A 27,753-nucleotide genomic window follows, 5' to 3' on the forward strand; every position below is an offset into this window, starting at 1 on the left:
CATGGCATCCCTTACCCCTTCACCCCAGTACCTGGCTTTACCTTCATGCGGATTTCACTAGTTCCTTACATGTGTTTATTGACTATTCATTGGGATCTGTCCTGCCCCCATGGAATGAAAACAGGATTCTATTTGGTTGTTTTTCTTCTTCTCTTCATTTATTCCCCAATTAAATGAACAATGCCCAGTAAAAACAGCAGATGTTCAACAAATAGCTGTTGTACAAAGGAGTGAGGACTGAGCCTGAATAGCATCACCCTTCCCTTATCACGACATTCCAAGCATCAAATATAGAGGCTCATTAGTGCTTCTGAGTATGATTTGAACCAGTATGGAATAAGCCAAAGTGTAATTTAAAAATATATTTGAAAAAATAGGTATCTTAAAATTAAAAGACAAATAAACCATGTCGCACCTGTTAGAAATGATTAAATGCCACTGTGCATCTGTTAGAATGACTAAAATAAATTTGAAGGCAGACAAAGGTTTAGAACAATTTGAACTCGCACACTTTTGCTAGTGGGAATGGAAAATTTTAAATTCACTGTAAAGGACATGTTATTAATTTTCTGTAAAGTTATTACATGACTTAGTTATCTTATTCTTGGCTCTCTAGCCAGGCAAAGCAAAAATCTGAAGTAAAAAAAAGACCTATGGACAAATATTAATAGCAGCTTGAATCACATTTGTCAAAAACTGGAAACAACCAAAATATCTTTCGCTGAGTAAATGAATTTTTTTAAACAATTTATGTACATCCATAAAATGTAATATTACTTGGCAATGGAAAGAAAACAAACTACTAAATATATAACAAAATAGATGAATTTTAAACTCATTGTACTAAGTGAAAAGAAACATCACAAAGAGGTTTATCCTGTGTGTTCCATATATGTCACATTCTGGCAAGGCAAAATCTCAGGGCTAGACATCAGGACAAGTCTTCTCAGTAGACTAGGGAGATACATGACAAGCTGACATCTGAAGAGCACAGGCATTGGAAGAGGATATTGGAGATATTATACATCTTGATTATGCTAGTGATTCCATGATTATGTGCATTTTTCAAAACTTATAAAGCTTATACAATATAGGAGATTTGTTTTTGGAAATGTGATGTATTTCTATCAAGAAAATCTTAGCTGCAAGAGAGCTGTCATTAGATTGCCAAGCCAACAGGTATCAGCTTCTCTGTCCTTGCATCTGCATTCATCAGCTCATTGTCCCCTGTATCATTCAGAAGTCAGATCTAAATACACCACTCACATTGCAGTCTTCTTGTGCAGTAAAAACGTACCCAAGTTTCCTAGGAAGAATCCAGAAAGCAATAGGGGAGCAGACGGTTTGCTGAGTGATGCCACAAATGTTCCAATAGGTTTTTCTCTCTCCCTGTATCTTACAGTTTCTTTCATTTTTATTTTCCTAATATCTGAAACAAATTGATTACATTTTTTTACATTTAAAAGGATGGTTCCTTTAGACATTGCTTTCAAAACTTTTCTACACATAACGTAGACTTTTAAGATAACATTATTTTAAATCTTAGAATAAGCAGATAATCAAGAGTGTTAACTATTGAGAACTTAATGTCTCAAAATCTTAGTTCATCTTAACTTCTCTGAGTTCACATTTTGGGAGAAGGAAGGAGAACAGTATAGTTTTGAAAAAGAGAGGGTTCCTTCTTCTGCTGACATTATGCAATTAATTTTAAACAGTATTCCATCAATAACCATAGTGTATACGTTAAGGAAATACAGTATATTGTATGTGAAATTTCTCTTTTAAAAGCTTTAAGGCTGCTTTACATTTTGATGCTTGTGATGATCAGAAAATAAAATAAAATGGTAGCATAAGACTAGAAAATGGGGATCTTACTCAACATGAAACTTCTTCATTACTTTTTTAGAAGAATCCTTGCAGAAATACAAAACATCATTATGTGCATCTATTTAACGTCTCAAGTTTTCTTCAAATTAGATAAATCACACACAAAATTTTACAAATTTTCTTTTGGAAACAATCATTGGAAATAAAAATTTCAGGTTTATAGTCCATCAAATACATAAAAGTTTGGGCAAAAAACAACAACCACTTGATCAGTACCAATAACATGCTAGGAGAAAGAAGGAAGTTTGAATTGAATGAGATACTCATACACTCACGTGATACACACATGGGATAGGAAGGCAAAGAAAGGGACATCCATTCCAACATTCTGAGGTAGAACTCTTTTTACTATAGAAATTTTATAGGAACAGAGAAATATTTGATAGGATTCGTCTTGGTTTCAGTTAGAGCTCAGGTTTGGGGAAGAACATTAAAATGTTTAAGGAGGCAGGTGGAATGACGTGGGGAAAAGATACAGGTACATCATAAAAACTGTGAAGCAAGTTCTTAGCTCACTACTAGATTGCGGCAGAAGATGCAAGCAGACGAATAATCAGAGACAAAGTCTAGAAACACGTAAAAATACAGCAAAGTGCAACACCTTAATTACTGTAAATTAATAAATATTCATTAATGACTAACTGGTGGGATCTGAATTAGGGTCTATCTTGAATGCTAGACCGTAGTTCCACATAAAGTCCATCAATTTTGAGCTCATCAACATAATATTGTCTTTATTGTTTCCTATAGCCTAGCCCAGTTTGATAATACAAGGCCTTATCAATACTTACCGTATCGATAAATCAACTGAGCTTAAGATCTCAGGAGGAAAATTGTGCCTCATTGTCGTGAGTGTCTTAGAGCACTCTGAACTCCGGGAAAGGTAAACACGCACACACGCCTGATCGGGACACGGGGGGTACAGTGCTCGGAAAAGAAAGACAGGAGAGACACGGCACCTTTGCTGTCTGCACCACGTTACACTGCACTGCACGCACAATCTTTATTTTAGGATTCATATATAGTAAACCCGATCAGTTCACAGAGCCCAGATAATTAAGTAGTGAAAAGGCATTCTTTGTGGCAAGCTACAACGTGACAGACTACAATGTTTATTCTAAAACTATCTAAGTGAAGTAAATAATCACAACCAGTTCTCATAACTTCTCTAGCCCAGGAAGAAATTTATTAGCTCAAGAATGTTGTTAATTTGTCTGCTGTTAGTGTCACAAAGGGTGGCCAGCCACTTCCTCAAGATTTCTGCAAAACAAAGCCAGCTCACAGTATGGATTCCAGAGGGTGAGGGATCTCACTGAGAACAGGCATTCCTATTCTACCTCGGTCTCGCATACCAGGGGGGCTATTGTAAATTGCAGGTTAGAGGGGGTTGGGCCTACAAAGTGACACCTCATCCCCCACACCTCATCATCACCACCACCAACAATAATAGAGATACTCTTTGTAAGATAATCAAATGTTATGTGCAGTCATTGCTTCTAATATCCATAAGCGATCCCTTATTTTGTAGATGGTAAGGACTAAGTCTCAAAGATTAAGTGATTTGTTTTAGGCTGCACAGTTCACTGATGGAAAATTTAAGAATTTGAAACCAGATATTTCAGTGTCTACCTTCTTATTCTTTGCTATGTGGATTTAAGAAATGAGCAAAGGGTTAGAAACAATGTTCTTACATTACTGGCTTGGGCCTTCACAGGGACCCAGCTCCCCTTAAATTTCCTACCCAAGTACAATTCCTATCTTAATCCATTCAGACTTCTCTACTTAAAATACTTTAGCACCTGTTATTTGTAAATAACAGACATTTACTTCTCACAATCCTGGATGCTGAGTCCAAGAAACAGGATACCATCAAAAGAGTCAGGGTCTGGTGAGACCTATTCCTCACCCACAGTCCCCACTGCCATGCCTTCACGTAAGGGAAGGGGTAAAGGCCCCTCCCTGCAAAGTCCCTGGTGTAGAAACACTGCTCCTGCCTGTAGTGGAGAAGCCTTTACAACCAACCATCTCTCAAGTCTCACTATTTGATACCAGTGCATTGATGACTGGATTTCAGCTGACTTTTGGAGAGAAAGACATTCAGACTACAGCAATCCTCATATCTTTTATTCTGTCAAAGCATTTGTGGGTTTATTTATAATACCAACCACAATTTGCTTTTCAGTGTGTTTTCCAATGCTCCTTTATTTGTAATTGGGCTTCCACACCAGATTTTAAACCCTTTAAATATGAGAAACAGTTCTGTGTTATTTGCATCATATAATTAGGCCACAATAGACCCTTAAATTATTTTCTAATGTTCAATATATGAAAGAAAAATTAAGCTTTCTGTTTAAAACTAAAACTAGACAATGAGGTGGTCCAGCTCAGACAGGAGTTTCAAGCTGAGGTTCCCAGGAGGATTGCCCTGCCCTCAGCGACCTGAGGAGTCCAGTTGCCTGTAAGGATTGCCCTGGGGAGGACAGTTCGTCCTTGGACATAGAGTCCCAGCTGACAACAGAGGATCTAAACATAATGGCTAGGAGTTAGAAGTGTGAAACGCCAAGCTCCTGAGAAATGTCAAAACTGGAGACGGAGATGGGTGAGTCATCCTTCCTCGGTGCTAATTAATGACCCGGGAAGTGGAAAGAGCAACACATTGAAAACCAAAGCAGAGGAAATATTTAATGAGTGGGGCAGCGGAGAATCAACTAGTCGGAGACACATGTGCTTTCCTGGCTTTCTTACTTGCACCAGACAATGGAAATCCATACCTCACCGCTCTAGCCAAGTGCAAATTCTTTTGCTGTCTTTTCTGCTCAGATAAGACTGATCAGTCCATCCTTGGAATATGTGTTTGCTTTTCATTCAATCAAAACACTACTCTCTTCATTGCAGTCCTAGGAATGCTTCTATTCCTTGTCAGAGTTCTGAAGGATTAGAGGTCATTTTAATTTATCTTACTATTCCCAGAATCTGATGTTAATAGGCCTTAATAAAAATTTATCCATTGAACATTAACTAGAGAAGGAGAGTAGAGAAATAAGGGGGAAATATAAAGAATGGGATATCACAAACAATGCACAAAAGAAGAAAAAATGTCAAAAACTGTAGAAATGGAAAAAAAATCAATGTGGAAAAGATATTGTCTAAAGTTTACTGCCCTTCGATCCCAGTAGCAGGCATGTACCTACTGCCTATTATGTTAAAACTTGAGCCTTTTGCAATCATTTTTTTATTTGATCATTGAGGCAGCCTTCAAAAGTGGTTTCAGTTGCTTCATGTAACAGGTACAAAGCTGAGCCCCGCAGAAGTAAGTGATGTGCCCAAGTTCACTCGGTAAAGGAGGGATGATATAGAATTATAATTCTGCCTCCAGATTTCTATTTCCGTCCATAAACAACAGTCTTCTCCAATCTAAACTACTTTAGGGATGTGTTGAGTTTGCTGAGGGTTTATTTCCCACTCCCTGTTTTATATCCGTGCTAAATTTTTGCACCTCACTTCTCTCTCTCAAAGGAAAAGTAACTAGCATGGTACAGAAGAGTCTTTCATCCTTATTAGAAGATCCATGAAATCTTAAGAGAAATTATGACATGAATTCAAATTTGTGAATATACAGCATTCATTATTAGCTCTTCATCTAAAATCTGTAAGTCTGGAACTAAAAACAGCAGATAAATAAGTGAGCCGTTGAGTGCCTGGTGAATTGTTTTCTCTCTTTTCCACCTCAGAAATGGCTCTCTCAGCAGGGGGATTATATTCATAAAGCTTCAAAAATCATTAAGTTCTCAAGCACGTATTCTTCCTTCAAGCATACTTCTTTTTCTAATCATTTGTCCAAACCATTAAACACAGCGCTTTTCACAGGTTAGAATTGACTAACATCTGATATTAAGTGGTTTATTAAAGCTTGCATTTTTATTCTCTTTGTGTGTTTGATTCTTAATGCATGTGGGAAGAGGAGAAAGAGAGGAGGTGTGGACCAGGAAGGAGGGAACTTACGTGATGCATGTGCGGAAGTGCTTGACTTAGTTTTTTACAAAAGGCAAACTGAGACCCAGAGCCAGTAGGGAACTTACCCACACGGGGCCCTCAGGCTGGTGACTGCATAGACAAGGACACGGTGGACCCCAAACATGAGAAAGCAGGAAATTTCATTAACATGCTGTGTAATCTTTTGATATTGGGAGCTTGAATGCTTTGATGTTTGGGAGCATCTCAAGGGCTTTCTCCTCACTAGGACAAAATACACAACACCTGTAATATAAGAGAGGGGAAATTTAATTTTGTTCACTGTTGTGAGAGCATTTGGTGCATAGTCAGCCAGCTGTAACTCAGAAAAGGCGGAGTGAAAGAGCCCATCAAGGGAACACTGCTCACTTCATGGTATCGAGGAGGCAGCCAGGAATGGAGGAAACCCATTCGGGACCCACCCCCATGTCAGCTTCCTCTCCCCACCTCCCAGTGGAACACAGCACTAGGGACTCTTCCCCGTAGTGATCTACCCACAAAGACAGCTTGCCCTTGATCCAGTGGTCTTTCAAAAGCCCACCTCTGAACACATAAAGCTTGGGGGCATAATCTAGGTTTAAGGCAAAGCAAGGACCCCAGCTCAAATGTTCAGTTTACAGCAAGAAGACAAATGATTAGCCTGTCCAAGCTTCCATGAAGGAAATAATAATTTTTATGGTAGCGAATGTTTACTGAGCCCTTATTGTTTGCCAAGCACTATTTTATGAATGCGTATGTACATTAGCTAAGATATATATATATATATATATATATATATATCTTTTCATTCTGCCCACAAGTCCAGACACTCATTTCAGATATTATATATGAAGACCTTGACTCAGAGAGTTCTAGTGTACTGCTATTTGATCAATAATCAAAGGATAGAAATATTAAGTAAATAATAATCTAGCTATTAGTGAAATGAATAGGAAATGTATTTTAATTATGGACATAATCAGATGACCTCTTAGTTATGATGAATAAAACAGACTTTTAAAGTTACACAATAAATGAATGCTTTCAACGAAGAAATGCTCTTCAAAATATTTCTTAACCATCTTAAGAGTCAGGTTTTGTTTTAAATTCCTCTCCTCATCTGCTGTTTCCGCTTCCTCCCAATTAGAGAAGTGCCTTGGGGAAGACATTCAACAGGGCAGGGTTGTGGCACAGCCCCAGGGGAGGCTTCATTCCCACTGGAAGAGCCAGTCCAAAGGCGCTGGAACTTTTCTTTAGTCTGCAGATAGGATCCTTGTATCTTCTTAGTATTTATTTTTAAAATAAGTACAAAAAGTAATACCTTTAAAGTAGAAGAGCTGCCAGACTACAATTTCACGCTGATTTCTTTGGGTTAGTGAAGTGGAGTGGAGGAGAAACCTGACCGAAAACCAGCTCTGCTCTTTGCAGTCTTACCGTCAGAGTCCCCTTCCTGGGCTGTGGGACTCTGAGTGGCTGGTGGCTGCCACCACCTCCACTCCACTTCACTCCAGTGTGGAGACCCAGCCCAACATTGTCCTGAAAAACCAAAATGAAATGTGCCTGAGCTCTGTGACCACTGCTCAGATGACCCAGGACAAGAATGACGCAGACACTTCCAGGAAAGTTGTTTTCTTTCTGTTTCGATTTTTGCTGTAAGCATAATATTATTATGCTCTGAATACCTCCAGATATAGACAAGATCCAAAGCCTGATTTTGAGAAGTGAAATTTGAAATGACTAAGGAGGGACTCTGTTAGAAGATTTATTAAACTGCATTATAGAGTATGTTCATTTGGTACTCACATTTTAAATCTCTTAATGTTCACAAGACATAGGCATAATGATTGCCCTAAGTGATGGAAATTCTCAAATCTAGAGATCAAAGTAAGGGAAGGAGCAGAACTTCAGTGACATAAGTGTGTCTAATATTAACTGAAACAGATTTAAAGTCATGTACTCCTTAGAGAAATTAAGATGCTAATGATACTTGCCAAATGGATTAGTTAAATTATATTAATTTCCAATACAAAGAAAGTTTATAATAGAAAAAAATGTCTCCTTGGAATTATATTTTTAAAACATCATTTTAAAATGGAAATCCATGAAAATTCAATTCTATGAACAACAATTAGATATATACAGCTTTTCAGAAACACACCACAAAGTAGACATAGTTTGAAAGGCAGCTGTGTGACGGGACCTTCGAGAGCAAATCCAAAATCAAATTCTGAACTATTTGGGGCAAAATTCCAAAATGTCTGCACCTCAATGTACTTCATCTTCAAAATGACAATTTCTCTAAAGACTCTTATCTTTAACATAATTCCTACGTTATACCATAGTGATTACAGTGAAAAGTTAAAATATACGTATTGTAATGCAAGTCCCAGAACATTCTAATAAAAGTTATTTTGCAACTTAAACATCTTGTCAGGGATTAAAGAGCTTTTGTTTATATGGGATGTATGCATTGAAGTTTTCCATACAGCACATCAAAAATGGAAATATTTAGTTTTAAAATAACAAATTAAAAATAATAAACATGCTGTTAACATATTTTCCTGAAAAAACATTTCTTTTCCCAAACAGAATAAATCTTTGAGTGAGAACAATGTAAGTTCAATGTTACTGCACTTCCAGATTTCCTGAAGTCTGACCTGGGAGAGCTGTGCTAGCCCATCTGCTGCTCCACTGTTCCGTTGTGCTGTCTGTCACAGGTCACATAGCCATTGGAAAGTGCCACTGCATACTCAGGGCACTTGAGAGCTACAAAGGACATGACTTAGCATCATTACGTAATGTAGTTATAGTAACAGCTTAAATTCGTTATTCAATTGCCCGCTTGTATTATTTTGGAAAAGACATGAGAATTTATCATATCTGGGCAATGATAATCATTGAGCAAGGAAAGGTTTATAAATAATATCAGTCGTTCAAAATGAGTGTTAAAGAAATATGTCAGAATTATAATTCTATTTAGAGACACAAATAATATATTTCTATCTTTACAAAATAAGACAGTTTCTTTATTGTACAAATGAAATGTAATCGAAGTGTCATTCTAACTTAGTAGCTTTAACAAAATTAATTAAATCTGGTACAGTGTTTAAGTGGAGGTGGTAGCCAGGCATTAACAGAGTGGCACTGTAATAGAGTTCCATGGCATGTATTGGGAATAATGAGTAAGATGAAAAACATTTAGCAATAATTGGATAGTGCTAACATCCTTTAGAAGCTGGATTATATGGTCATTTATAACACTGCATTTTCAAATTATGTGGCTTCTGAAATATGCTTTTGCTTTCTTGCTTCAAAATCCAAGCCCCAAAACAAAGCATTTCCAAATCATATTCAGCTTTGTTACTGCACATAGTTAACCTTTTTGCTTTAGTATACTATTTCGAACTAGAAAGTGGTTAGATAATGGAGTGATTCCTAATCATTTTTAACCTGACATACTATCTCTGGTGTTCTAGTCTTGTGCCCTATTTCATACCTATGTTAGCAGTGTTGAAAGCCAATGGCACAGAAGTTAAGAGAAACTATTAAAAGATACAAAGTAAGATGATCAGGGGTGCATGCTTGTAATCCCAGCACTCAGAGGCTGGGGCAGGAGGATCGCCATGAGTTAAAGGCCAGTCTGAAGTACAGAAGTAAGTTTAAGGCCAGCCTATACTATATAGAGAGAGCTTGTCTCAAATAAATAAATGAATACAAACAAAACATTCACACTGTGAAATAACATTAATAGTATGTGAAGTTTTATTCTCATTGCGGACTGGGCACTCCCCAGCAAACCATTTGACTGGAAATGTTGCCAAAGTCACACATGCATTGAAGTTTCCTGATGAAAGAAGGAACAAGTGTTAACAATGTATTGTTCCAAGCCATTTCTGATGGAATATGTTGCACTGTCTAGTGGTGCAATTACCCCGGAAGTTTTTTTCTTCCTATCCAGATGCTCTGAGGAAAAGAACAAACACCTCCAGGATTTTTTTTTAGAAGAGAGCTGCTTGTTTGAATAGAGAGGCTCACCGAATAAGCACTGAGAAGGTTTTCTGGTTCCCCCAGGTTCTCCGCAGCAATAGCTTGCTGGAGTCCACAGACTACTGGTTACAGAATCAGAGAACGCCCTGCCAGATTGGTTTTGTGGAAGACAAGTCTGAAAACTGTGCTTCCGTAAGTACACAGAATTCTCAGGGGTTTTGGATAAAGCAAGGCAGAGTGGGCACATGTGTTTGTGCTTCAGACAGGAATGTCATAATTTATTAAATACAAGATTGGGAAAGTATTCTTTTGAAAACTTATAAGTAGTTTGCATAAACTGTTAATAGGGCAATATAAAGAGCTAATTTTTTTGTTGCAGTTTTGTTCATTTCACCATGTAAGTTAATCTGATCAATTTTTCTGAAAAGAAGATGTATTTTCAAAAATGACTAAGAGATAAAGACATAAATAGAATTGTAGCTTGAAAATTTTTAAATGCATTCATTAACTCTCTTGGATAATTTTCAGTATATTTTATAACACTTAATACAGGCATTTTCCAATACATAAATTGTACAGATATTTTCCACCATTATTACGAATTACAGCAATTATTCGGAAATCCTCTCAGCCTAAGAAATAAACAAGCATGTGTCTTAATTAGACCTGTGTTTCACACACAAAACCTTTCTTTGCAAAGAAAGGGATTTCTTGTAGATAACGCAATTCTTACAGCTTAGACTGAAAATACATAATTTTAATGTAAATATGCTCCTTCCTACACAATCTACAAAGCTATCTTTCATTTTTATTGAAATCATCTATTTCTTATGGGGTCATGATTGCAGAAATTGGAAAGAGTACTTCCAAAAAAGAGGAAAATATAATGTAATTCTCCTTACTAAACTGAGAGCATCAGTTCTGGGCTATTCCTGGAGGTAAGTCATATGCCAGCATTCTTGTTAGAAGAAGAAAAAAAAAACAAAGAAAGAAAGCTGAAAGTGGAAAAGGGAGGCTTTTTATATATACCAACTGGATGTATACCTGGCAAACAGAGGGTACAAATTATTTCAGAGCAGAGTCTCATAGCACAAGGACTGATAGTCCACTCACCACTCTTGAATTAATCTATCATTTAAGCTAATGATCATGATTCTGTGATTTTTCATACTTTTTGATCTAGACTCCAGAAAACTAGTTGCGGGCTAAAAATCTCTATAGAAGACAATCAGGATACGGTGGCAAGTAATGAAACAGTAGTAACTTTTTACAAATTCAGTTCTAAAATGAGTAGGAAAATCCAGGCACTTGGTAATGCAGATATGAAATTATATAGCTATAAGTTGCAAAAGAGGAAGAAATAGAAAATGCAGATGATTAGTGGCCATACTTTGGTCAAAAGTATCATCCAAGCAGTGCTTACATTAGCAAGTCCTGCACTTGAAGAACACATACAAGTTGAGGAAATCGATTCTCCACATCACCATGAAAACAGTTTATTTTAAAGGAAAATAAAAATGTTGCATCTTAAAACAGTGCCCTCTTAAAAGTTGTATAAGAAATAATGTTCCAAACCTAACTCTAATAAAAAATAAGCTAGAAACTGAGGAACCCACAGCAATGCTAACCTGTGCATTATTACTCTGCAATCCATTCATAACTCTAGACAACCCTGCTCTCAGTTCATTGCAGCTATAACCCACTTTTTTGTGACCAAAATTAGCAGCCCCCTTTTCATATTATCCCTATGAAATCTGTTTCATATTCATTACAATTAACTCCAAGTAGCTACGTTTGTATTTTCTTAAAACTACTTCAGTGGACCAATGTTTTCAAAATGTGAGATACCTACTTGAAATTTTCTTTAAGGATGATCTCAGCATTAGAAAATATTCAGGGTGTTATGGCCGTGTCTCAGTATATCTGGTTAATTTTTAAGCATAAAACCATGAGTTGTATTTCTTCAGTATGGAACCTCATCCTTTCCACATCTCATAAGAAGAGTTTTAGTGAAGATTGGTTTGAAGCAGACAGAAATATGACCAACACTCCAAATATGAGCCACTGGCTCAGGGAGACAGTTAAAGTCACTTTGAATAGTTTTTCAAAGAGTATCAAGTATGAGAACTATGTTTACGTTTTCCTAAGTAAAGTTCTCCTATCAAATAATATGATACTTTTTCTTCTTAATTTTTCATTTTCAGAAAAAAATAACATATACTAAACTTCAAGGTATGTTTCTTTTTGTAGTTAAGGATTTTATGACTTGTTTTTTTATTTGTGCATTTAAGAAAAAAATATAGATGAGAGTAATCGAATTGGAAACCAATCTTGAGAACTAAAATAGCCAAGGCATTATTTTAATAGAAGTTTTTAATGTTACTAGTAAGAGTTGGACTTATTACTTTTGACCTTTTTTACCTTTTTAAAAAATTAAAAATTAATAGCTCAGTTAATCTTTATAAATCCTCTGCTTATTTGTGCTGTTTACTGGAATTTAATTTTTATTTTCAGGCATCATCTTTTGACTTAATGCTTCATTAACATTACTATGAGTATATTATTTCCGCTCTTGATTTCTGTCAGATTCTTTTCCATACTGATCATTTTCATCTCCTAAACAAATTATGTTCTGTTCAAAGCAGGCATTTTAGCTGATGAGCCACAGTACTGTAACATGTTGTATTTGTCTTAAACATATGAACAAATAGATCGAGCTTTCAAGTTGCATTCAACATTCCACACGAGACACTGCAAAAATAATAAATTAAAGAGTTATTCTATAGTTATTCAACCCAAAGGTAAAAATTAGGAAATCTTAAATGACTGACCTTTACTTTATATTTTCTCCATGTGTATCTATGCTCTGTCTATTCTGAATCTTAGAAAAAATGTTATCAAATGTTTTGGTTCATAAGTTTTTATATGGAAAAATCTAAGCTCACATGATCGAGGCAATTCATAACAGTAGAACTGTGAATTTATAACTATCTTGTTGACATACTTAGGAAGTTTTCAAGCAGATAAGATTCCTTTCTTTAAAAAAGATCAAGTTGGAAATTTAGTTTTATTTCCTTAATTGTAAGAAATATGATAAGAAGAATTGTCAGTTTCCCCAAACGGTCTTTTTTTTTTTTTTTTTTTTTGCCACGTTTGCTATTTATGCTTTTCTTACGTGTGTGTAGAGCTAAGTAATGCATGTGTGACTTTGCATTCTGAAACCTTTGAGAATAAGATACAGACACTGTGCCTTTTTCCTAGCTACTTTAGCATGGAACATACACACTTAAAACCAGACTTAAAATCAGAACTGCAGAGGCCCTTCTGACTGCTAATCCAGTGCCCAGTGAACAGAGGCATTCCTTAAATAGCCACTCAAAATTTTTTTTTTCTAAAAAAAAGCTAAATTCTGCCTGTGGGAAAAAGAAAACTCCAACCCTGCTGCATCGCGCAGAGCAAAACAAAAACCCATGTGTGAGTGGCCTCCTTCACCTTGGAGAGCAGTTTAAGCTGCCTCAAGGGCTAAGCAAGCTGCCTCCTGGTGAGGAGCGGGTGTGCAGAGCCCCCAGCCTTCACCCGCTAGGACCTCATTCTTCAACCTGTGCCTTTGTCCAAGAAAGAAGCCCTGGTGGGTTCTATTTCTTTTATTCTGACATATTTCTAGTGGGTAATGCTACACCCTTAGATGAGCCCATAAAGAATCTACTTCAGAGACCCAGTTTTTAATCTAGCGCTAAAACAGGTGGGCAAAGCAGCTCTCAGTGACGTGGAGCAGGGGTCTCATCTCACGCCTGCGCAGCGGTGCCTGAGAACCCTCAGGAAGCCCAAGAGACCTGGAGAGAATGGTTTTGACTCATAGTACAAAGAAATTTCGAAAAAATCCCTGGAACTCCAGAAGCCAAGCATTAGATCAGTGTGCTGGAGAAGCGTAACTGTGAAAATGTAAGCACTCTTTATAAAGCATATTTCCAAAATATTTAGACACTTGAAAATGAAATTTCATTGTGTAATTGCATATAAAAAATATACAATGAAATATATAGTAAAAGGCAACTTGTGATGTACAACATGAAGAATATAGTTAGCAATAATAGTGTAATGTGTTCAGGCTTATTGAGAAAAGAGTAAATTATAAAAGCTCTGGCAACTTTTAGGGGGAATGATATCTGTGGAAATGGTGTACGTATTTGTTTTATTATAGTAGTTATTTAGCTAGATATGCATATATATTTATAACGTGTTGTAGAAGTTAAATATATCATTAAAATCAAACACTTGATAGTAAAGCAAGGAATAGTCAATACAAATATGTTAAACAGGACATGCTTGCAGCCTGGATGAAGGGAAGAGAAACCAACAATTACTTCACTTTTTTTTTTTTTTTTTTTGAGACAAGCTCGCACCCTGTACTTCACGCTGAACTCACTTTGTAGCCCAGGCAGGCCTCGAACTCACAATGATCCTCCTGCCTCAGCCTCCTGAGTTCTGGGATTACAGGCATGCACTATCACACCTGGCCTAACTCCACTGATATTGGGGTTGAGCTCCTGAGTGATTTGTACCATCATTTTCTGCATGGGAGACTAAGAAAGAAAGGAAGGGGAGGGGAGAGAGACTTACCTGCTCTTGTCACACAGCTAAGAAGTCAACAGGTGGCTGAGTGTGCAAGTCTGAGTTGCTGAAGAGATTCAGACAAGAGGTAGAGACGTCTGCAGGGTGATCCCCAGCCAGAGGTAGCAAGAGATTAATATTGTAGCATGGAAGCCTGAGTTTCAAACACATTATAAAGTACTTCATGAATCTTGACAGTGTCACTGCTAAAAATACAGTTAGATGAATAGCGTGCTTTTAAAACTTGAGTGTTTATACCATTTCTTGGTTCTGTTTTCATTCATTTTGACAGAATACATTAGGAAAATAGTTCAGAATAACTTCAAGTTCCAAACTGTCAACACTTCCTGCTACTACAGCAATTATTCTCTGAGGAGAGAGCCTATCAATCTCAAAAAACCAACCACAGTAAATAGTTGTTCTTATTAAAACACCTTTAAATTTGAAAGATAGACTACGTAATTGTCTACCTCCTTTCAGTAGGATTATTCGTTTGACTAACCTGTGTTTCCTAATTGGTTCTTCTAAATTTCCAGGAAAGCTAGTTACTTTTCTTTTTAAAATTTAGGTTCTCAAGGTAAATTATATATATATATATATATATATATATATATATATATATATACATATATATATACACATACATATATATATATACATATACATATATATGTATATAATATATATATAATACATATATATGGTGAGCTTAATTGATGACTGCCATAAGATGTCTTTTTTTTCTGTAGTTTCTGGATTATTAATGTTCTTCTTTGTGATAATGCCACAAATTGTCCCTAAAGGCCTATGAGGAAATGAGAAAATGCCAAAAGAAGAAGCATAATCTCTGTCCTTCCCTTACTTGATATTATAATTTCTTGAGTGTAGTGACAGCCCTCACTTATATCATAAACATCACTTGTATTATTGTCTGGTTCGTGATACCTGCAATGTTGGAGGAATTTAATTGAATAATCTGGAAATGTTTAACGTACTTTGCAGAAGCATCTGAAGAGGCTACGTGGAATGAAGAGAGATTTGGCCCTTGCTAAGTTATGCCTCCGGTTTTGTTTAACACACCCAATAAGCAGACAGCTCAGGTCAGAAGTAATTAGGGTAATTTTAATAGGCACTCAGAAGTGGATTCTTTGAAAGCAAGGTGTCTTATCCTTAATTCTATTGAAATATAAGGCTGAATAATTCCTTGTTGTTTGTAGACTGGCCTATGTGTTGCAAAATATTATGTAACAACAGCCCCCCACTAGATGCTAATAGTAGCAGGAGTAGGGAGGATAATGGCACAAAAATCATACCGTTTTAGGAATTATTGCTCTAAATTTTGTCATACTGTAGCATTTGATCACCATGAGGTGACTTAACCCAAAGTCCCATGTTTTACCCCAAGCAACACTTCTCACACTTCTACAGTCATAGAAGGAAAACATAGACGTCACTACTCCATAATGATTCCAGTCCATGTGTTCCTGTCATCAAAGGCCATCTGTACCAGGAAAAAGTGAAAGGTCCAAGAGACAGTCAAGAGCAGCTTAGGGTAAACCACAGTCCATTAATTACTTGCCATTGCCTTTGCTGCCAAGTAAAATTCAGTGCCCCTGGAACATCTCAGCCCACCTGGTCCTGGACTGAGATATACTACCTTTAGTTATAACTTCTTTCATCAGATATAATGCAGTTGTGTAGCATGTAATTTAAAAGCATTAGGGAAGAAACGGACTCTAACCTTAGAATATACCAGACCTACCACTGGAAGCCAGGATATTTCTCCTGTTGTGGTTTGTGTCTAGATGCCCCTACCCCCAAACCTCATGCCTCAAGGTGGGAAGATTTGAAGGTGACTGGATTAGGATGTGTGATGAAGATTGAGGGTGTGACACCCTGGGTATGAGTGGCAGCAATCAATTGATTTGTAACCTGGATAGAATATAAAAGGTCAGAATGAAGTCACAATGGCTGCTGCCGCCACCGCCTTCTGCCTGCCACACCATGAACCATTTCTCCTCTGCACTGTCCCTCTGCCCTGCCACCCTGACTTGGAACTAGCTGACTATGGACTTAAACTTCAACAAAGTGTGAGCCAAAATTACCCTTTGTACCTTTAATGTGTAGATGTTGGGTATTTGTAACTGAGATACCTTCCACACTTTCCCACACAAGCTGGAATGAGCAACCGTGTCTACTAACCTTGTTTCCAAATGAGAAAGTGGGCCCTCAGTTAAAGATACTTAATTTTGAAAAAAAGTCAGAATTTTTTTTCAGTATTACATCTGCTGATTTGTAATGCTGGCTTATTTTAAAATTTCCTTCCAACAAATTTCTTTTCAGCAAACCAGACCGTATCTGTGGGGCAACCCACCCTTCAGACTCTGGTTTCTGACATCTGTCTCTTTTTTTCTTTTTTACCTTATCAGCAATCCTTCTTTAGGTTGAGTATTTCAATAGTTGTCTGAGTATAGGTCACTAAAAACACACACAATCAGTTATAATCATGTACTGTGAGGCATGAGTTGAATGTTTTGTAAGCACCATGGTATTTAATCTAACAAGAAATTTCTTGGGTAGGTAGCAGTGTTACTTTCCTTTTACTATTAAGGAAAAAGATTCTGAAAGATCAAAAAAATTGCCTAGGCTGTGATCACAGCACTAAAGTCTAGTTTAAATCCCAAGACTATCTGAATTTAGTCTTTGTTCCTTATATTTTCCTTCTAGTGCCAATAAGGTCTAATTTATTTTTTAATTCAAGTTTTGCCTTTTTCAGTTCAAGTTTTATTATAACTCTTAAAACTAACCAAAATCTGTTATAGCTTAACTGATTACTTTTGCTCCACACGAAGAGCAGAGAATTTTTTCCCCACACCAACACACATTCACGAAATGGGATAAATATGGGCACAAGTATTAAATACTGGAATATTCCAATTTTCAGACAAGATTCCTTGGGTGTCTAAAGATTTTTCAGTTCAGAGGAAAGTGCATTAAAACAACGAAGAGAAGTTTTGTGCCGGGCAGTATGCTCTGTGTCACACTCAAAAACAAGTTTGGAGTTGTGGGAATCAAAAGCAGTATTTATGAATCGTTTGCTGATAGTTAACAACTGTATTCACTAAGGTGCTGGAATAGCATTCTTAGGGAAAAAATAAAACTCTACGCATCAGTTAAAAACTTGTGCACTGTAGTAACATATTTTTTAAGCCATCAAATGTTATGTAAATATTTAAAGAATTCTTCTGCCTCCTATTGAGATTGTTAGTATTTAAGGCAGAGTAACGTGCAATATTTTAAGACTAGAAAATTTTCCATTTGAAATAGGAGAAAACAATCATGCTAAAAAATCTTTTTTCAGACTCTGGTCAAATTAACAACCTTACTCTTATCAAAAAAAGCTATTCTCTTTTTAGGAGAAGTTGGGCACAAATAAATGTACAGTCATTTTGCATCAGTTCCTTAAACTAAGAGGTGTTTCTAATGAGCTGGATATTTCACTTGACTCAGCACAACAGGGTCTAATTTAAAACCTAAGTAAGTCTGTCTGAATTTAGTCTGTGTTTTTTTAAAAAAAAATATTTTCCTTTTATTATTAATGTCTAACAACCTTGCAACACATTGTGTTTTGATGTGTATAACATATCTTTATCATATCCATCCCTCGATTGCCTTCCCTCTCCACTCATGTCCTTTCTCTTATGTAGTAGTCTAGTCTATTTCCATGTCACCTTTTTAAGATTACGTTTATGTAATATTTGCTAAGTCTGACTTATTTCACTCCACATGACCACCTTCAGACCTATCCATTCTCCTGAAAATCACGAATTTTTGTGTATCTTGTAGCTGAATACCACTTCGTTATGTGCGTATACCATATTTGTTGATGGGCACCTTGGCTGGTTCCATTTCTTAGCTATTGTGAATGGTACTGCAATAAATACGGGTAGGCAGGTCATCCCCAGGGTATGCTGACTTTAATTCCTTTCAGCATATTCTAAGTAGTGGCATAGCTGGGGAGAATGATGGCTCCATTTTTAGTTTCAGAAGAACATCTGTACTGAGGCTGAGCTAGGCTGATTTGCATTCTCATCAGGCATGCAGAAGTGTTCCTTCCCCTATCCCCTACTGCGCCCTTGCTGACCTGCATTTATTTAGTTTTGTATTCTTGATAATAGCCTTCTTGACTGGGTAAAATGAATCTCAGTGTACTTTCGATGTTGATTAAAGATGTTGATATTTTTCTTATATTTATTGGCCATTTGTATGTCTTCTGAGAAGTGTCTGTTCAGGCTATTTGTTCACTTATTGATAGATCTGATTGACTTTTGGATGTTAAGTTTTTTAGTTCTTTATTTATGCTAGATAGTAACCCTTTGTCAGAATAGAAGGTGGCAAAATTTTCTTCCCACTTGGTAGGCTGTTTATTCACTCAGCTGTTTCCCTTGTTGGGCAGAAAGCTTTTTAAACTGATGAACCCTTATTTGTTGATTGTTACTGTTATTTCCTGTGCTATTACAATACTATTCAGGAAGTCTTTGCCTGTGTCTCTGACTTAAAATTGTTTCCCTGTGTTTTCTTCTAAGCAGCTCAAAGTTTCACAATTTATATCTAGGTCTTTGATATATTTTTAATTTATTTTTGGTCAGGATGAGAGATAGGGCACTACTTGCAATTTTTTGCAAGTCAGTATACAGGTTTTCCAGCATCATTTGTTACAGGTTGTAATTTGTCTACCTTTTTTTTGGAGTCAGATAGCTGAAGTTATCTTTGTCTCCTACTCTGTTAAATTTGCAAGTTTGTCTATATTTGAGCCCATATTCTGCTGTTTTTATTACCATGGTTTTGTAATATAATTTCAAATTTGGTATTATGATTTTCACAACCTTGCTCTTTGTTTTAGGATTTCTTTGGCAATTGTTGGTTTTTGTGTTTCCTTATGAATTTCAGGATTATTTTTCCTAATTCTGTGAATAATGTTATTATTATTTTGATAGGGATAGTATTGATTCTGTTTATTTATTTTGGTAATATGGCCATTTTAACTGTATTATTTCTGACAATCAGTGAAGTTGAAGTCATTATATCATCATTTTTGAGTTTTTTCTTCAGTGTTTTTAAAGGTTAACTGATAGAAATCTTTTACCTCTTTTGTTACACTGATCCCTAGGTACTATTTAAAACCCATATGTGTGTGTGTGTGTGTGTGTGTGTGTGTGTGTGTGTGTGTGTGTGTTAGGAATCAAACTTAGGACCTTGGACTTGCCAGGCAAGCATTGCAATTTTGAACAGAATTGCAATCTTGATTTCATTCTTAGCTAGTCTATTATTAGTGTACAGAAAAGCTATTGCCTGTGTGATGATTTTATGTCTTGCTACTTTGCTGAATCCATTTGTCATCTCTGAAAGCCTTTAGGTCCAGTCTTCAGGGTCATCTGAGTACAAGTTCATGTCACCTGTAATCAAGGATAATTTAACTGCTTCTTTCTTTCCTGTTTGCAATGCTTTCACATATTTCTTTTGCTTATTGCTCTAGCTAAAATTTTAATAGCTATTTTGGATACAAGTCATGAGAGTGAACATCCTTGTCTCTTCTTGATTTTATAGGAAAGGCTTTCTGTTTGTTCCCATTCAGAATGATGTCAGCTGTGTGTTGGTTGTGTATGGCTTTTACTATAATGAAATATGATCTTCCAATACCTATTTTCTTCAGAGATTTATCATGAAGGATGTTAAATTTTGTCATGCATTGAGATGATTATGTGATTTTTAGCCTTGATTCTATTCATGTGTTGTATTTCACTATTGTCTTGGTTACTTTTCTCTTGCAGCTGAGACAAAATACCTGAGGCCCAAAGTGAAGCAAGTTTATTTAGCTTGTAGTTTTGGAGGTTTCAGTCCCTACTCAGTTGTCTTCAAGGCAGGGTGGCGTGGTTGAGGGGCAGACATTCATGATGACCATAAGAGACAAGAGTTTAAAGAGGCAAAGAGGGGAAAGGAGCATCCTTCCCTCCCTTCCACTGTATGTTGGTTCCACCTCAGGGCAGGTACAGGGCTCACACCACCAATCCCAGCACTAGACAACAAACCAGTCACAAACACTAGATTCAGCCACCTCCATGACTGCATGAGGCTTGGGTAGGTTGAAGTATCTTTGTACATCGTGAATTAAACGAACTTGATCACTAATCTTGTTAATGTGTTTTGTTCACTTAAATAAATTGCAAGTACTTTATTAAGGATTTGTGCATCTGTGTTCATTAAAAGATATTGGACTATAGCTTCTAAAGCTTTCTTCTGGATTTGTGTCTTTGTCCAGTTTCGGTATCAGAATGATGTTGGCCTCAGAGAATGAGTTTGGAAAATTTCCTTCCCTTTCTATTTCATGGAATATTTTGAGGAGCACTGATGCACGCCCTTATGTAAAGAATTCTTGGTAAAATTAAGCAGTGAACCCATTTGGTCCTTGGTTTTTCTTTCATGTTAGATGTCTTGTGATTGCTTCGGTCTCACTGCCTGCCATACATCTGTTTAGATGCTTTTGTCCTCTTGTGTAAGTTTTGGTAGGGTATACGCTGACATCTGTCATTTCATCACGTGCTAGCCTCGCTCCTGCTCTTGTTACCTACAACCCTAGCCTTGCTCCTGTTACCAGCAAACTCCTACATGTACTTAAATTTAGGATCCCTATCATTAGACAATTCCACAAATAATGCCAACTCAAAAATGTTGTGTCCAGAACCAAGTACTTTGTGCCTATGCCCTTTCGGATTACTTGAGATGGTTGTCCAACAATTTATGACTCTTCATAACCAGACTGCAATATTCACCATGCCCTGACTTCCAGAAGATATCTTTTATTAACATGCATGTAAATGCATATATATATATATATATATATATATATATATATATATACTGTTGAAATGATTATTTTGATATGATGCACTTCATCATAAAGCCACAACCAAAAGTGATCCAAAAGATAAGAATTGATCTACTAGTTATATCTACACTTAAGCACCCTTTGAAGATTCTGTTTTCTGTGAATCATGACTCTTCCTTTTGTTACCTTTAGTCTGGTTTAATTAGAATATGAGATGTGATAAAACTATATAGTACACAGTTACATTTTTAATATTATTACACTAAAGGGTATTTTGCTATTAGCCCCCATCAAAGTACTTCCCCTTGCTCTCAACAGATTTAGCCCTTCTCTATTATCTCTTGCTAAGACAGTTCTAGGAGCCCTCTTTTGTGAAAATAACAAACAACAAAACATTTTAGTTGACTTCATTTTCCTGTCAAACCAACTATCCTGTGTCCCCCTCCTTTCAAACTTATAACAGATGAAAAGCATATTGGCTTGATTCAGTTCACTTTTCTCTCTGTTTTGCTGAAATTATTCTCACTTGCGTCACCAAGTCCACTGATACAGTTTCATGCTTAGCTTACTTAGCTGTTCCAGAACTTTCTGAAGTTATATGCTTTCCTCCAGATTCTAAAAATCAACTATTTTTCAATACTTTCAAGAACTCCATTCTGCCTTCCAATGCTTCTGTCTCTAGAATCATTACTTTTTATCTTCATCTCTGAATTTGACACATCCTTCCTCATCCTCATCTTGATGTTTCTTAAAGGTCTATCTCTGTTTTTAATGGTACCATTTTATCCATACATCAGGGCTTCTGCCTGGTCTACAGCTGATAACCACCATCCCTACACTGTAGGCTTATTTTTAAATGCTTGAAATACCCACAAAAACACCTCAAAAATATCCACATTAACACCACTGAAGGTATGTACATATACAGGAGCTTGTTATGCCTCCAAAATTTTCTATTTCTATTTACAGTTCTATAATCTGCTCATTTCCCAAAACTGTTACCTTTAGAATTATATTCATCTTGTCCTTCTCTTTCACTTGGCATTGGAACTTGTTATTAATTCCAAAGGAGTTGATTCACCATCTTTTTCTTAATTTTCAAAGTGCTATGCAAAATTTCAGGCAAATTAAAATATACTCTATCTCTGGAACACTTTGACACTGAAATATACTCAGTGTATTGATTTTTCAGAATAAGATAGAAGCAATAAAGAAAAGTATCACCTGGCTAACCAAACATAATGAATAGGCATTCTCTGATTCTGACAAAGTAGTGACTAAGCTTCGATTCATAAAATGATGGAACTCAAGGTCTGAAATGAACTTGAAAATATATATTGCCCATGCCCTCATGTTTCACTTGAGGAAGCAAAACAACAAGAAAGAGAAAGGCCTTCTTAAGGCCTACAGACAAACTCAATAGTAAAGTTAGGTCTAAGCCCTGATCCACCAATTCTTAGTTCTGTGAGCACAACATTTTTTCAAAATCATAAAAAGTATAATTGCTTTACTGTAAGATTATCTTGTTTGTTTGAGAATTAGTAGAGCTCCATTACTAATCCATAGTCAAGACCTAAAATCGATATGATTGAGAAGTCCCTAGATAGCTTTTAGTTTGTTTTCTATAAATCCAAGACTGCCATATTTGCATCTAAATTATGTCACCTCATATCTAGCTATGTCATTCATAGGTATAAACATAATTAAGATTTTATGTGTCTATACCATCGAGCCAAAGCAACATTACATTCCTCTCAACAGTCAATATCTACTCTTGGTCATTCAGTTGATATTGATTGGGTCTCTGTCTGTCTCTCTCTTTCTCTCTCTCTCTCTCTCTCTCTCTCTCTCTCTCTCTCTCTCTCTCTCTCTTCCCTGTGTGTGTGTGTGTGTGTGTGTGTGTGTGTGTGTGTGTGGTACTAGGTATTAAACCCAGAGCCTTCCCACTGAGCTACAGCCTTGGCCCCTTTTTAGTGTTTTGGGTGTTTTGTTTTGTTTTTAACATTTATTCTCTAAGTTGTCCAGGCTGAGTTTCAGTTGGTTATGCTTCTATCTTGTAGAGTCTTGGGGTTACAGGCATGCACCACCATTCTTGGCTTTGGTTGGATCTTAATAACATGCAAACTGCTATATAAGAATCTCTGCAAATAAGAAAATATGGGCAAAGTAGGCCTCTGCATCTTAATAAATGCATACAGTCAAAATACTTTAGAGGAGTGTAGAAAATCAGAGGGCAATAAAGGATGAAAAATTAGGGTTAGAACAGGAGATAAAGAGAGATTAAATCTGGCTTGGATAAAGGAGTAGAGTTAAGGCAAAATTTGAGACACATCATGTACAGGGTGTAGGATTCACACACTGACATATTTGGGAAGAAGATAAAGCCAACCAGCAATAATACTTCAGGCAATTTCCAATAGCTTAAAAGAAGAACATGCCCATGTTTATAACAGCACAGTTCACAATAGCTAAGCTCTGGAAATAAGAAAATGTGATATATAGATAAATATTATTCATCCATAAGGATGAATGAAGTCATGTCATTTTGGGGAAAATGAATGGATCTTGAGTACATAATGTTAAGTGAAATAAGCCAGACACAGAAAGTTAAAGGTTACATGGTTTCTCATATATGAGAAGACCTGCCCCTGAAAAAAAATACAGGAAAATAAAGGAGAGATGATAGGAAACAGGGAGGTAGACATTTTGAAGAAAGAAATAAAAGATTAAGGGAAAGGAGCAGGAAGATAGGAGACATAAAGGGATCAAAAAATGATTAAGAAATTATATAGTAATACCTCCGTTCACAAATGCTTCTGCTTGTAGACAATTCAGTTCAAGAACACATGCATTCGGCAGAATTTAACTTCTGCTCATGAACTCTGTATCAGGTGATGAACATGAACATGGCCATCTTCCTCAGAATCATGGAACAAATTAAGTTTATGAACTAATGTACCACTGTATATGCATGTGTGTTTTTGTGCCAGTTCTCCAAAGCAAAGCAACTATTACACATCACACACTCACATATACACGCACACATGCAGTAAGTACAAAGAATAGTGGATGGTAGATATCATAAAGAGGAATTAATAGAAAAAAATATCACTGGAAGGGAAGACAGAAATCATCTGATAATTATGCCCTTCTCCAAGTAGTAATATGCACAGATAAATCTTCTCACTTGTGGTCTACTTTGGTTTCCATCCAATCCTCCCAGCCATGTTTAAAAAACAACAGAATTTGCTGGTTTGACATGAGATCTTTTGCAGTAAATTTAAGCATAACTTTGAGACTTTGTTATCAAACATATGCATTATTTTTACTTAGTCCTTTAGAAATACCATGCTCCATTACAATGAAAAATGTTTTTCAGATAAAAGATGGCATGAAATATAGCAATATGGAGAATTAAGGAGCAAATCAAAGCAACAGAAAATTGAGAGCAAGGCAAATAAAAGTCAAGGCCAAAGCTGAATATTCAGTAAGATAAAACTGCTCCCTTGAAAGAGGGCAGTTTTGCTCTGAAGCAGCCACCTCAGAAAAGAAACAAACTCCCACTACACATTGGCAGTTCACCAGTGACTCTCCACCAACTCCACTCTTACTTTTTCCTAAGACTTTTGAAACTTTTTCTATAAATTCTCAAACACCATGATATTTAAGATCTGTTTGTTAATGTTACCTTCACAACAATAGTAATTCTACAGCTACTCCAGATATGTCCCTAAAGTTGGTGATGAACAGATATCAAAGTCTAATCAACAAAAGCATTTCTGTGTGACATCCAAATTTTGTCATCCACATATAAACAATGAGCTAGCTTAACCCAGAAAGAAGATGCCTTATATTCAGACTAAGAGTTCTTATTGTGGGTTCTATGAATGCCTAAAATCATATAGAAATACTGTGTGTGTTTTTCTGTGTGGGCAGATGTTATGGTTTGTGTCTAGATGGCCCCCAAAAGCCTCATGTGGTCAGGGGAGCAGGCTTTTCAAAGGCTAAAATTAATGATGGATCTAAAATTAATGACTGTTCATTGCTGAACTGGCATGCTGAACCGTAATGCTGAAAATGGAAATGTGAGTACTACACCCATCCTAGAGTGGGTTGCCTGCATGCAATATAAAGGAGGAAAAGAGGCTTGCTTTCCCTTTTTCCTCTTTTTGCTTTTGCTGTCTTCCACTGACCTGAATGATTGCCCTGCCTTGAAGCCAGCTGACTATGGACTGAAACCTCTACCAACTGTATGCTAAATAAATCTTTCCTTACTTAATTTTGAATGTCAGGTATTTTTGCCACACCAACAAGAAATGTAACTTAGGACAGCACAGATGCATTTTTATCAGCCTTCTCCAACTATTTGTGATTTTGATATTTTTTATCAGTCTCCTCAAAGCATCTTTTGAAATAAAAAATATTAAGAGTCACTTAGGTGGAGAAATGAACAGACTAGTTGAGAAATTTCTCCATTAAACTATGTAACGATCGGGTAGCAGGGCACAAGGGCATCCTGTAGCTCTCAGCTTGCCTCCCTTCATGTGGAATCTCTTCCTTCAAGCAAGCTGGAGTAAAGGAATTTGAGGCCTTAATACTCCCCCACCAACACACCTCTGTCTTGTAGTTAGAGAAAAATTTTCCTCAACTTCTTGGATTTACTCACTAGGAATTTAGCCTCTTTGGCCTAGGGTTGGAGGGATGAGGAATACTGGGAACAGGCCATGAGGGAAGTCTTGGAAGGCGAAACTAGAGCAAGGGGAGGAATGGGGAAAGTTAGGGTTTGGGCTTAAATAGCACAGTCTTTGTTTTAACAGATTTTCTGAATAAATATTTCTGTGTGTCCCTAAGACAATTTCTCGAAAATTGAAGTATGTATTTTGGTAGTGTTTGTTGACTTTTCCTGCTTTGTTAGGGAGCTGGTCCTCAGAGCTCCTTGCGCTTCCTTCCTTGTCCTACAACTCACTGCTTTGTCATCTCTCCAGCCCAGTAACTGTACGGTACCTGTCTGGCTCTTGGAAATGACTCAGTTTGTGACTCAAGCAGGGCTTGTAAGTCCACAATGAGCAGTTTCTGCCTTCAGCTAAGCCTTGGGCATTCAGCCTTTCTGAGGGTAGAGCTGAAAATCTCTTGAGAAAGTAAGGTATCCAATGTTCCTGAGAAAGAACATGACATTTGAAAATAAATTGGACCATTTAGTGTGTGTGGAGAGATCTATTATTTTTCTCAGGAAAAAGATTAGGGTTCCTTGTAAATTCGTGGAGTTCACCTGCAGAAGACACTTTTGTCCAGATTATTCTGAAAGCACTTGACAGATGCCACTCAATACCCACAGCAGCCACTAAAATTTATTACATGGAACTGGTCACTTGACTTTAAATCAAATAATTCCAAACAAACTCACAAAATAAATTGTAAAATGTTCCCTGGTCTATTAAGCTCATTGACTTGCAATATAGTTGTTAGATTAAAGATATTTAGACATTGCATGATTGGCAAAGGGTGATAAATTTGAGTAATTAGAACTGAGTCATTTTCAATAGCACCAGTTGGGTTGCAAATCGTATCTATTTATGCTGCTAATTTCTTCCAGCATATTTATGGATTGAACTCAGGGCATTTACACTGTGCTACATATCTATTTCTTTTTTTCATTTTTTAAAAATTTTGAGACAAGGTTGACTTTTATTACTGTGGTTACTGTATTGACTAAGCTGAGCTCAAATTTGTGATTCTACTGCTCCAGCCTCTCAGAGTGCTGGAATTACAAGAGTACACCACCACACTCAGCTGTGTCCTATATCTTTGAAATAATCATAATTTGTATGTGTTTCCATAAATTAATGGGTTAATATATCTTTCCTAAATAAATCTCACTACAGTTTCTGTTTAGTAACATTGCAAGGTAGGAACTCACTAAAATACTGATATAAATTATGCGTATATATGCATAAATTCCCAAGGGCCTTAGATCACATAAGCTAGAAAGCTCCTTCCAATTTTAAGATGCTTTCAGAAACTTATCCATTGTTCCTGACAGGGCAGTATTAGGAGAAAGTGATACTTTGCTTAATTAGTGGGCCAGCATAATTTTGTTCCACATATGCTGATGTTCAGCATGGTATTTGGTTAAGTCAGCAAATTGCTGCAGTGTTGAAACTTCATCTGTGAAAACACAAGTTGCAGAATTACCTAAGAAGCGAAGGAATGAGAAGTACATTGCTCGTTTACCTTACTAATGTCAAGAGAATTCATCAATCAGTGCCATCAGCTCCAGGCCTCTCCTAACAACAATGAGTCTGTATAGACTATTTTTCTTTGTTGTCAGTTTGTCTGCCAAGATGCCCTTTTTCTCCATCCGAATCCTTTCTCACTCTTATAAAGGCAGGAAT

At 36.6% G+C, this 27,753-nt stretch overlaps 1 protein-coding gene across 7 annotated transcripts in view; it reads left to right on the forward strand.

The window, feature by feature from the left end:
- Positions 1 to 27,753, forward strand: part of Sphkap (SPHK1 interactor, AKAP domain containing) — a 167,513-nt gene that overhangs the window by 59,734 nt on the left and 80,026 nt on the right. For 5 of the 7 annotated variants that reach the window (XM_063237205.1, XM_063237204.1, XM_063237202.1 and 2 more), the window contains one exon: positions 9,949 to 10,056. The exons of the other annotated variants lie outside the window; for them this stretch is intronic. In XM_063237205.1, coding sequence (XP_063093275.1) covers positions 9,949 to 10,056 — 108 coding nt within the window. The remainder of the gene's footprint in view (positions 1 to 9,948; positions 10,057 to 27,753) is intronic. 7 annotated transcript variants of the gene reach the window in all.

The sequence above is a fragment of the Cavia porcellus genome, unplaced genomic scaffold (genome assembly GCF_034190915.1).
Source record: "Cavia porcellus strain 051 isolate PalLab524CR breed Dunkin Hartley unplaced genomic scaffold, mCavPor4.1 scaffold_26, whole genome shotgun sequence".
Classification (NCBI taxonomy): domain Eukaryota; kingdom Metazoa; phylum Chordata; class Mammalia; order Rodentia; family Caviidae; genus Cavia; species Cavia porcellus.